We start from the raw sequence: 12,833 nt of genomic DNA on the forward strand, positions 1-12,833 counted from the left end.
TCAAGCTAAGTGGACTTTTCTTTCATTATTATAAAAGTCTACAAAGCCCAAATATCTACCATTATCTTTACCATTCCCCTTCTCCACTTCCCATTGCAATCTCTTTTTTCTTTTTTTAATATAGGTGATCCAATTCTGATCTGCTTCACTGTCTTCATTAGGTCATAATGAAACTATTTTTGTTCCTATGGAAACACAAAAGTTGCAAAGACATGTCTGAGGACGTTGGTTGCAGTCTGTTTATAATAACAAAAAAGTGCCTGTCTTTATTGCTGATGTCCAGCAATAACAGGAGTATTACCCTAAGTAGAATGCTATGCTCCAGCTAAAAGAAGAGATAGGGCTGTAGGTACTAACATAGGGTAATGTTGACAATATATTTATATGTTTCAAAAGTTATGTTGCAGGATGATACTCAGGATATAACCTTGTTTTTATATAAAAATAAAGAGAAAAGACTTTTTATAAAGGAAAAAGCCAGAAGGAAGAACACCAACCTATTACTAGCGGTTATTGAATTATTGTTTGGGGTGGTATCACAAAGGACTTTTTTGCTTTAAACCTTTCCATATAATTGTGAGATTAGGGCCTTATTTTTGTTTTTTAACAATGAGCCAGTTTTATTTCTATATTCAGAAAATAAAATTAAGATTTTTTAAAGTTGAAATTCCCATCAAATTGATCAGTGCTCAAGAGGGTATGATAAGCTATTAATTGAAATTGTTGGGAATATTAGTCTCTGTATTCTATGTACTTTGTCCTGTGTTTGTTTTCACAGCCCAGAATCATTTTTCTAATTATTGACTTTGTGTGAGGTTTTTCTCCTTGTGTAACAGCCTGCTGGCCTTGGAACCCAGTCGCTCTGTCTCCTGATGTACTGCCGCTTCCTTTGTCTTAACTTGGAAAGATCCCACCCAGCGTATTACAGCCACTTCGTTCTTCTATCTGTAAGATATCAGTATCACGTCTATGGTTCCCAAGTACAATTAAAGCAAGATGAAATTTTTAAAAAATTGGCCAGGTACTGCGGGTCATGCTTGCAATCCCAGCACTTTGGGATCACTTGGGGTCAGGAGTTTGAGAACAGCCTGGGCAATATAGCAAGACCTATCTCTATTAAAAATAATAATCATACATTTTTTTCTCCCTGAATATTTAGATCAGATACTTACTTTACCTTCATTCTCTAACATGTATTCTGCACCTGCCTCTTGCCAAGCACTCGATAGGTGAGGCACAGTCTCTGTGCCAAGGTGCAGAAAGCATCCTGGTAGAGACAGACAGGTGGGCAGCAAGAGTGACAACACAAGGTGACACCTGTATTGTTACACATGCTGTCTTAGAACCCAAATGTGTGTCTGTATTAGAAGCTGGAAGTGCAAAGATGAGTAAGATATGATCCCTGACCCCAGAGGCTTATAGTCTAAGCAGATGTCCAGTAGAAATATGATACAAACCATATAGGTAATTTAAATTTTTCTAGTAGTCACAATAAAAAAAGAAATGGAAGAAACTAATTGTAATCATATATTTAATTTAACTCAATATTTCTCTAATATTATCTTGTTTAATTTTTATTTTTTCTGTTTCTCTCTCTTTTTTAAGTTTTTAAAAATATTTATTTATTTAATTATTTATTTACTTATTTTTGAGACAGCGTCTCACTCTGTCACCCAGGATGGAGTGCAGTGGCTCGGTCACGGTTCACTGCAGCCTCAACCTCCTGGGCTCAGGCAATCCTCCTGCCTCAGCCTCCTGAGGAGCCAGGACTATGGGCACCTGCCATGATGCCCAGTTAATTAAAAAAGAATTTTTTTAGATACAGGGTCTCCTTGTGTTGCCCAGGCTGGTCTCAAACTCCAAGTGATCCTCCTGCACCTAGGCCTCCCCAAGTGCTGTCATAACAAGTGTGAGCCACCACACCCGGCCTGTAATATTATCATTCCAACATATGATCTCCAACAAGAGAAACATGATCATTGAGGTATTTTATATTATCTTTTTCATACTATTTCACATATACTATGTATCTGATATTTACAACACATCTCTATTCAGACTAGACACAGTTCAAGTGCTCAATAGGCACACGTGGCCAGTGGCTACCACATTGAACAGGGCAGATCTAAGGGGAAGATGAACTTATAAATAGATCATTTTGCAACAACATATTCAGAGCTCCCATAGGGCATGCCTAGCCTAGGTTGCTGTGGGGGATAGTCCTCACTTACTGGGCTGGGATGTGTCGGGGAGGAGGGGAGGGTCAGGGAAGGCTTCTTGGAGGATGTGGCATGTGATCAGTGGTAGCCAGATGCACTGTGGGAAGACCGTGTTTAAATATGAAATAGACCTGAAGATGTGCTCAGTGGCTTCAAACACTGCAGTGCATGAAGGGCTCATCACTACTTTGGTGGTTATAGCTTAAAAAGTAAAACAGAAGAACAGAATTTTTTTTTTAAGGGAAGCTTTTAGAGGGTAGGACAGGAATGAAGTAGAAGGGGAAGTGCAGAGGAAGGGCCAGTAGAGAGGGAAGCTTTGCTACTCAAGGGTAAACTTGACCTGAGACCAGAAAGGTAAGGAGCGTTTTGCCTGGGCAGTACCCAGTTAGTGGAGGGCAGGCTGGATTTCAGCCCCTGATGGGCCCCACAACCAGGACTTTTATGGATTCCACGGGCTGCACAAACTTCCACGGTGGCATTCATTCTGCTGTTCTGTTATGCTGCCCCTCTTAGGCTGGGCTGTTTCTCCACATTTACATGAAAATAAGTGTACTGGAGCTGGTTAGAGAATTGGACTCTGATTGTCTTTTTCTGGGGTTTGTCCATAGGTGTAAGTTTCTAAGTGTGCTTGAACCTTGCTGGGATGCCCCATAAGGACCAGGGAAAAATACAGTCCATGCCTTCTGGGGGCCTGTCTTTCCAAACACTAGCTTTAAACTGGCACTGCCATTTAAAGGGCATCTGTGCTTGCAGACCTGGAGAATGAATGCCACGCGTGCTCAGCATATGTCTAGGCTGTGGTTATCTGAGCAGGCCACCAATCCACTGTGCAACCTTCGACCAGTCACCTTGCCTCTGTGCATTTCCTCTCTTCCTCTGTGAAAGCTGGGGTTGGGATAGATGACAAAGCTCACGGTGTTGTGACTAGGAATCTGTAACTAACTGGAGCAAACTTGCCCTTAGCAAACAATGCCCTAGGCTGTCCCCAGTCTCCAGCCCCCAACGACCACACACACAGACCTGAACATTTGGTCCTCCCAACCTCTCCTGAGCAAACTGCTTGCTGAAACCCAGGGAAATCTGGTTTCAGATTTCCTTACGCAACAGTTTTTTCCTCACTTTATGCTGCTGGTGCTTTAAGAAACACAATATTGGCAAAATGGATTATGCTCAGAATAATTCCTAGGAACTGGATGGACCAGTTTGTTGAGAAGCCCAGGGCACCTTCAATTAAGGACTGGCATCTCTCTCCTCCCCCAGTGCTCCCCTCTCACTGGGATGCAATGAGATGACAACCAGGAGTCAGGCTAGGTCACAGGATGAGAAGTCTGAACTGGCTGAAGCTGCCTGGGACAGCGCTAGAGTATCCTTGCCTTGGCCTCGGCTCACTGGGGCTTTAATAATGCAATAATAACCAGCTTCTAAAGCACACGAGGCTTTTGGAAAGAAGGAGATAAAAGCGACTTTGTTCTCTTCTTGCCCAGAACAGCATACATCCATAGGTGTTCCCACAGAAACTGGCCACGTGGCTGCGGCTGTTGTTGGATTTCCCCCCTTCCCTTCTCTCTTACTGAGGCGCTATAGATAGCTTAGAATGAAAACGGCACCCAGAAGACACACTTTAAAAAGAAAGGAGAAGGCCGGACACGGTGGCTCATGCCTGTAATCCCAGCACTTTGGGAGGCTGAGGCGGGAGGATCACAGGGTCAGCAGTTCAAGACTAGCCTGGCCAGCATAGTGAAACCCCATCTTTACTAAAAATACAAAAATTAGCCGGGTGTGGTGTCACACAGCTATAATCCCAGCTACCCGGGAGGCTGAAGCAGGAGAATTACTTGAACCTGGGAGGCAGAGGTTGCAGTGAGCTGAGATGGGGTTTGGGGGTGGGGAGAGAAAGAAAGCAGAAGAGGGTAAAGAGCAGACTGGAGAGCTGGATGTGCTTTCTGCTGAGCGCTTCTCTTCCAAAGACTGCTGGCCCCTGCAGGGTGCTGCGTCCACTCCATCAAAAAGTCATCACTGGCCCACTGTGACCCTTACTGCAGTCAGAGCGTGGGTGGCTGCACAGACAAAACCATTTCTCCTCCACGCTCTGCATTCTGCAGGCCTCATCACCGCACACCCTGTGGAGGGGCAGCCAGTGCTCACCTTGTCCTCCCTACCACTGGGACCCTGCCCTGCCTCCCTCCCACCCCCCCAGCTTCCCGGCCCCCACTTGCCCAAAGGCCTAGGTTATACAGTGGCTTCTTCATCCGTAATTCATTCATTCTGTTCTTTGCAGAAGGAAAACCCCTTTGCTTAGGGCAGAAACCACTCTCCACTATGTAGAGTCCAAATTGAGAACTGGATGGTGGGTGGGATTAACCCAGATAGACCCACTTCTGCATCTTGTGCTACAGAATGAGAAACACAGCCCGGATAGCAAAGTGATGGGGCCAAGGAGACATAGCTGGGGGCATGGTGGGAGCTATTAAGCCCTATGCTTATTGCTATGTGTGTGTAAAAACAACAAGGTGTTCATTTATAACCTCAATTGTCATCTTAAGGAGCGTGGGCCCTATAAACTGTGCTGGGGGAGGAGTGGGTCTTTATTTAAGCTGTGTTGTGGGTTGATAAAGAAACTCTTGGTGGCTGACCAGCAATACAGGAATTTGCAGAACATGTATGTCTAGTAGGTTTTTTTTTCCCTTCAATTATTTGCTGTGGAGTCCTTCTCTCTCCCTCATGAAGCTGTCAGGAGATTCTCCAGTGCTCATTAATGTTATGTGAGTGGATCTTGGCGAGGCATTCAGAGTTGCTGAGATCTGTGTCCAAGTTGACATGCCGTGAACAGACAGCTGCTACAAATGCCTGGTTGAGAGAATGAGGAGTCAACTGTCACATGTCTACATGTGACATCTGGGTGCTACATGGAAGTCCATAGGGGGCTAACAGCCCTTGTCATATGGTCCTATTTAGAACTGATTTTGAGTTTGCACGTGGTCTTATAGCTGTTTCCAGTCAGTCAGAAAGAGTTGCAGCATTTCCCACAGCTGCATGCCAGGCGAGATATCTTTGGCTGTCTTTCTCAGCTTCTGGGCTGTCTGGACGGAAGCCTCCCTCAGGCCATTCTAATTTGCAGTTCCATTTACCAGTGGGCTGCTTTCATGTTCCTCTCTCGGCCAAACATTACTCCTACATGCTCACTACATCATTGTGGGACTGGGACAATGCATGCTTCAGCATTGGGAAATGGAATGTCTTTCAAAAAATTCATTATGTTAAAAATACTATATTGATGGTTCCTCCTTCCTGTTCCAAACTGCTATGGTTTCCTATTGCCTGTGATATCAAGTCTAAGGTCTCGATCCTGTTATTTAAAGTCATTTACTTTTTGGCCTTAACCCACGTGCATTCATTTATTCATTCATTCACCAAATACCACTTTGGCCAACAAATTTAAGGTGCTTCAGCAGCTTTTATCTCCCACTTAAAATAATTTCCATTCTACCTTTCCCTGAGGAGTCCATGAGAAATTTCATCTTTATGCTGCCATCCATGCTAATCTGGGCTCCTGGATTTCTCTTTCCCTCTGCCCTGCCTAGTTGAATCCATTTCCCTCAGCTCTTAGCTCGCAGTGAATAGCATTCAAACAGTCACCTGGAAATGAAGTTCAAGGAGTGGCTGTAAGGCTATACCTGGATTTAGACCAGAGCTGGCAAGACATCAAGTTCCAAAGCAGATCCCGGGACTAGCTGCTCCACCTCTCTTGTTTTGGTTGAATGGTCTCTCTTTTTCTCATGCTATTGTCACTTATGTTGAGTGTTTGCTCCACTATCGACCAGCTTGTTCTATCTACTCATGACTTTGGCTTACTCATGGTTTTGGCTTGCCCTGGACTCTTAAGGTAACTCTTCCTCCGTTACCTTAAAGTAACACTGGAGGCAAGTCTTTTAGCATCTGCCTGTGCTGCCAGCTCTCTCATTTTGGTTTTTCAATTTCAGATTCCAGAAAGGAATCTTGTTGATGCAGATTATCTTTTTATGTGGGTCCAAGTTGTAAATCTCAGGCTGCCTAAGTATGAACCACAGCCTTGAATCAGACACTCTCTCTGGTTACTCAATCTTGTGGCTGGTGGACAAGGATCCAGCTCCCTCAGTGGGGACCAGAATTGGGATACTTCCATATGGGCAGCTTCAGGCACGAGCTGGCGCACACCTTGATTACAATGGCCTTGAAAGCCTAGCTCATGTCATTGCTGGGCACAGTGGCTTATGCCTGTAATCCTAGCACTTTGGGAGGCTGAGGCAAGCCGATCACCTGAGGTCAGAAGTTCGAGACCAGCCTGGCCAAGATGGTGAAACCCTGTTTCTACTAAAAATACAAAAATTAGCCGAGTACGGTGGTGCATGCCTATAATCCCAACTACTCAGTAGGCTGAGGCACAAGAATCACTTGAACCTGGGAGGTGGAGGTTGCAGAAAGCTGAGATCTAGCCACTGCACTCCAGCCTGGGTGACAGAGTGAGACTCTGTCTCAAAAAAAAAAAAAAAGAAAGAAAGAAAAGAAAAGAAAAAAAAAGCCTAGCTCAGATCATATCTCCTCTGTATTTCTCTTCTCAATTACTTCCTCACTTATTTAGTATTTATACTATTGTACTATATTTTTAGTTATTTATGTCCATGCATTTGTCTTTTGTAACCTAGATGATTAATAACTTAAGTTCTGAAACTTAAAATAGAAGCCCAAGAGCCATAAAACCAAGGCTAAATGACCACCCAACCTGAATTCTTAGTGGCATTATGATTTCAAATATTCTCTAGTACTGTCCCCAGAAATTGTTGAAATGTTTCAAGAATCCCAATGTTTTTGAACTTTTGTCTGCTTCTCAGAATATCTCGTGTGTGGAAGTGACACAAAAGTTTTATGTCTCGCTCTCTTTCCCATCTTGCAAGATGGCGGGTGAAAAAGTTGAGAAGTCAGATACTAAAGAGAAGAAACCCGAAGCCAAGAAGGCTGATGCTGGTGGCAAGGTGAAAAAGGGTAACCTCAAGGCTAAGAAGCTCAAGAAGGGGAAGCCCCATTGCAGCCGCAACCCTGTCCTTGTCAGAGCAATTGGCAGGTATTCCCGATCTGCCACGTATTCCAGAGAGGCCATGTACAAGAGGAAGTACTCAGCCGCTAAATCCAAGGTTGAAAAGAAAAAGAAGGAGAAGGTTCTTGCAACTCTTACAAAACCAGTTGGTGGTGACAAGAACGGCGGTACCTGGGTGGTTAAACTTTGCAAAATGCCTAGATATTATCCTACTGAAGATGTTCCTCGAAAGCTGTTGAGCCACGGCAAAAAACCCTTCAGTCAGCACGTGAGAAAACTGCGAGCCAGTGTTACCCCTGGGACCATTCTGACCATCCTCACTGGACGCCACGGGGGCAAGAGGGTGGTTTTCCTGAAGCAGCTGGCTGGTGGCTTGTTACTTGTGACTGGACCTCTGGTCCTCAATCGAGTTCCTCTACGAAGAACACACCAGAAATTTGTCATTGCCCCCTCAACCAAAATCAATTATCAGCAATGTCAAAATCCCAAAACATCTTACTGATGCTTACTTCAAGAAGCAGCAGCTGCAGAAGCCCAGACACCAGGAAGGTGAGATCTTCGACACAGACAAAGAGAAATAGGAGATTACAGAGCAGGGCAAGATTGATCGGAAAGCTGTGGACTCACAAATTCTACTAAAAATCAAAGCTGTTTCTCAGCTCCAGGGCTACCTGCGATCTGTGTTTGCCCTGACGAATAAAATTTATCCTCACAAATTGGTGTTCTAAATGTCTTAAGAACCTCATTAAATAGCTAACTACAAAAAAAAAGTTTTATGTCTCAATTTTTGAGGTTGAAAGCATGGCTGCAGTATTCCCTAAATGTGGTGATGGAGGGCAGTTGACATTGGAGAGAGAAAAAAGAAGCAGAATGTTTGGTTTGGTAACTCATTGGCTATAGAGGAAGAGGAAGAGTGTAAACTTTATTAATAGAATTACCCATGTTTTCAGCTTGGGTGCTTAGATGGGAAATGGGAAGAGAATTCTAAAATCAGAAAATGGGAGGAAGGTTGAATGTGATCCATATTTTATAGACCTTCAATATTACATAGATAATATTTATTTAGTGCTCACTCTTCATCATGTACTGGGCTAGGGCAGTTGATACCAATGTGAATAAGACATAGTACCTGCCATTGAAGTATTCTGTCCAGAGGGGGAGATATTTGGAAAAACAAAAGATTGTAATTTAATACAATGTGCTAAGTACCATAATGAAAAGAGACTCGTGCAAGTATAGTGGTAGGCCAAAAAGAGGAATAATCTAGACCTCTTGGGAAGGTCTTAGAAAATTTAAGAGGAGAAGACACTTAAGAAGACACTGTGAAGGATGATCAGGTGATTGGGGAGGACACTCTTGACATCAGAAATATCTTTTGAAAGGTCAAGATAATAATCAGAGGACTGATAGGAAATGAAGGTGAGATCAGATCCCGGAGAACCTTAAAAGGCAAGCTAGTGAGTCCGGATTTTATTCTCCAGGGAAAAGGGAGCCATTGAAGAGTTTTAAGCATGACAGTAAGGTGGGCAGATTTGCAGTTATAAAATAATCACTCAGGTAGCAGCCTGAAGGATGAATTAGATGGGGATGAGACAGAAGGCACAGAGCATGGTTAGGAGGTTGCTGCAATAGTTCACCAGAGAGATTAAGAAAGTTAGATCTGAGGGAGTTGCAGTAGTGAGAGAAGAGAAGAGAAGGCTGGAGAGATGTTACAGAAATAGAATGCATAAGACTTGGCAACTCACTGGATGGAAGGATGGGAAAGAAGAAGTCCTGTGTAATTGGGCAGATGGTGATAATAATATCTAGAACCAAAAATACAGAAGTTGGTTTTGGACAAACTAATGTTCTCCACCAGACTGCTGTTTCCCTGAGAACAGGGACTATGTTTTATTCACTTTTACATTACCTGTACCTAGTACAGTATGTGGAATGCCTACTGATTAGAGAGTTTTGAGCATGTGGGTTTAAAACATCTGAGGGATATCCAGGTAGACACATCCAGTACTTAGCTTTGAAATTCAAGTGAGACAGAGAACTGAGCTTTAGAGGCACATTTGGGAATCATCAATGATAAGTGAGCTCACCGAGGGAGTAGACCAAAGGATGTTTGGAAGAAGACCTTGAGTAATAGCAATATTTAAGGGGCAGTTAAAAGATGAGGAGTCATTTGCAAAAATGGGAACATGGTGTCATGGTGTCCTGGAGGCCAAAGGGCAGAGAGTATCCAGAACATGGGAGAGGTAAACAGGATCAAAGGTCACTAAGAGGTCATAGCTCCTAGGAAGTCTCAATGCAGTTAACTGGCTGGGCTCTGGCCTCAGAATAAGATTGGCATTCTAGCAAACCCAGTCCACATAGATATAATCTGGGGCCCACAACCTCAGTTTCCTCATTCAAAAAGCCATAGCATCAGAAGACTAAATCTGTCCTGCTTTTTACACAATGCTGTTGTAAGGATTGAATGAGATGTTATGGTAGTAGTTCACAAAATTTTTGGCTTCAGGACTACTTTATACTCTTAACTTATCAATAACACAAACAAGCTTTGTTTTGCATATATCTGTCAAGATTTGCCATATTATAAATTAAAATAAGAAATTTTAAAAATTCAACTCATTTAAAATTAGCAATAATACACCATTCTATGTTAACATAAATATTTCATAAAGTACCACTATATTCTCAAAAACAGCTTAGAGAAAAGAGTGGCATTGTTTTGTAGTTTGTAAATTTCTGGAATGCCTGGCTTAATAGAAGCAGCACTTTCTCCTATCTGCATCTGCATTCACTCTGTTATGATATCACATGTCATGTAACCTCTAGAAAATCCTACTGTACTCTTAAGAGAGAATAAAAGCCACAAAGGGCAAATAACAACTTGGTATTCTTATAAAAATGGTTTTATTCTTAAGGATCACCTGAAAACATCTCAGTGATGCTCAGATATTTCCAGACCAGACTTTGAGAATTGCTGACATATGTGAATTCACATTGGAAGCTAGAAAGTTCACAAAACGGTGTTTTGATCACCCTGAAAACCTATACTTTGGGAATCAAAAAGGAATCTCTCTCACGTGGCTACAGTTTGCCCCCAGAAGAACATTGTGTATGAATAACATTGTTCCAAACAGGTCCTCAGGCCAAGATAGAGTTTCTAGTCCAGATTTCTTACTTTCTCCTTCCTGGCAATTAAATGAAAAATGTAAATGAGAATGTGCTATAAAAATGCAGGCTGTTAATCCAAACTGTAAGTTAAGATCTTGTTATTTCCAGGCCAACCACAAAGAAAATAACTCTCTCTCTCTAAATATATATATCTCTTTTCTCTCTCTCTCTCTCTCTATATATATATATAAAATCAGCAGCAAAGAAATATTTTATGCTAGAAAATATCTATTCAACACAAAAGAAAACAGAGAATCAGTAAAGAAGGAATAAAGGAACAAAAATACATAAGGTATATGGAAAAATAAACAGCAAAAGCACAAATTAAATTTGCAAAATAGAATAGTATTTGGCTATAAGGAAAACGAAGTACTGATACATACTACAGTGTTAATCAACCTTGAAAACAGTATGATGTAAGTGAAAGAAGCCAGACACTAAAGGCCACTTATTGAATGTGTTTATATGAAATGTCTAGAATAGACAAATCCATAGAAACAGAGTAGAGTAGTGGGTGCTAGGGCTGCAGTGGGTAATTATTGCAATGACTACGATTTCTTTCTGTGGTGATAGAAATGTTATGGAATTAGATAGTGTGATGGTTGTAAAACTTCATGAATTTATGAAAAGTCACCAAATTGTACCATTTAAAAGTGTGAATTTTACTGTATGTGAATTATATCTCAGTAAAGTCATTATTATTTTTTTAACACTAGGTGTTTTTGCACTTATCAGCAGTGTTACTTTTGTCTTCTTTCAACCCATCCTGTATCTTTGTTGCCATAATCTATACAGTTCCCAGCACTCTAGAAGCTTGCTTCCAAGGAGCCCAAATCTAAGTTCTTTCTAATTTGGACTGTGGATGAAGATGCTGGTGGAGGTGGAAATAGCTTTGGTAAGGGATCAGAAGATGGAGTTTAAATCATGATTCTCTCCTTGAGCTTTGGCAAGTCACCTTGTTTCTCTGAGCCTTAGGTTTCTGTTCTGAGAATAAAAATGACCCTGGCCCTATGCACCTCCCAGGGTTGTAAGTGACAGCAGATACCCTGTAAGTGATCTACTTACTAATCAATCCTTACTAAACTGTAAGCACTACACAAATATTAGTCTTCATGATCAAGATTTCCATAGCTTGATGCCAGGGTTTAAGGATTATGAGGGGAGATATAACCATCATCCCTGGCCTCTTTAATCACAAAACCCTGGAAGAACTGCTGAATCTCAAGTTTTACTGTTGTTGCCCTGAGCTGTCTGGGAACAATGGCGATACTCTCTAGCGCCTGAGAGATGGATGTTATTATTTTCAGTGTTTATTTAGATTATCTTTCTTTTAAGGATTTTCACTTATTCAACCCACTGCTTTGCTTTTTTTTGTTTATTTATTTTTGGTGTTTAAAAGCATTGTTTATGAAAGCAAGGCATTCTTGAGCTTTGGTCAAACGTTGATACATGTGAATCATGGATTAAAGGTTTACTCAACAGAATGATTCCTGACTGTCTTCCTAGAAGGAACACAATGGGTAGCATAGATTTTAATGTCAGCCTGGGTTTTTTTTTTTTTTTTTTTTGAGGCGGAGTCTCGCTCTGTCACCCAGGTTGGAGTGCAGTGGCCGGATCTCAGCTCACTGCAAGCTCCGCCTCCAGGGTTTATGCCATTCTCCTGCCTCAGCCTCCTGAGTAGCTGGGACTACAGGCGCCAGCCACCTCGCCCGGCTAGCTTTTTAAAATATTTTTTAGTAGAGACGGGGTTTCACCGTGTTAGCCAGGATGATCTCGAACTCCTGACCTCGTGATCCGCCCGTCTCGGCCTCCCAAAGTGCTGGGATTACAGGCTTGAGCCACCACACCCGGCCAAAGCCTGGGTTTAAATTCCAGTTCTAAGACCTTCTAGCTATAATACCTTGAGCAAATTTCATTATTTAACATCTGTGAGCCTCAGTTTCCTTATCTATAAAACAAAGATTTCCAACTTCACTGGATTTTTGTGAGGATGAAAAAAGACAATACTTAGCCCAGGGTGCAGAATACAGTAAGAAGTTATTAGCTAGTAAGAAGAATCTAGCTGTTATTACTGGGCCTGGACAATGAGTGATCAAGGTCAGAGTCTCAGCTTAGGAAAGAGGGTGGCAGGGCTGGCTTTGGCAAACTGGAAGGAAGAGGATTTGACAGTTATCAATTGCCTACTTTGTGCCAAGTACTTTTCCATATGCTCTGTCCCTTGATCTTCACAACTCTGAAATAGAGCTATTAATTCATATTTACATGTGACAAAACAGAGGCTCAGAGAGATTAAATAATTTGTGTAAGGTCACACATTATTAGTTGTCCATTTGAGTCCAAGTCTGACTGATTTCCAAGTCCAGGGTCTTTTATTC

The 12,833-nt window shown here is 42.1% G+C and overlaps 1 protein-coding gene across 1 annotated transcript; it reads left to right on the plus strand.

The window, feature by feature from the left end:
- The first annotated feature begins 764 nt into the window (after positions 1 to 764).
- LOC117075307 (60S ribosomal protein L6-like) lies at positions 765 to 8,060 on the plus strand. Its single transcript, XM_033197554.1, has 2 exons — positions 765 to 947; positions 7,151 to 8,060. The coding sequence occupies exons 1-2, from the start codon at positions 873 to 875 to the stop codon at positions 7,790 to 7,792; spliced, it is 717 nt and encodes a 238-aa protein (XP_033053445.1). The 5' UTR covers positions 765 to 872; the 3' UTR covers positions 7,793 to 8,060.
- Positions 8,061 to 12,833: the final 4,773 nt, after the last annotated feature.

Source organism: Trachypithecus francoisi, unplaced genomic scaffold, assembly GCF_009764315.1.
Source record: "Trachypithecus francoisi isolate TF-2019V2 unplaced genomic scaffold, Tfra_2.0 Lachesis_group5, whole genome shotgun sequence".
Taxonomy (NCBI): domain Eukaryota; kingdom Metazoa; phylum Chordata; class Mammalia; order Primates; family Cercopithecidae; genus Trachypithecus; species Trachypithecus francoisi.

Bases quoted from the DNA above. Each gene is read 5' to 3' on its own strand.
- LOC117075307 (XM_033197554.1), top strand. From the start codon at position 873: ATGTACTGCCGCTTCCTTTGTCTTAACTTGGAAAGATCCCACCCAGCG. The intron at 948-7,150 runs GTAAGATATCAG...CCATCTTGCAAG, and splicing joins GCCACTTCGTTCTTCTATCT to ATGGCGGGTGAAAAAGTTGA.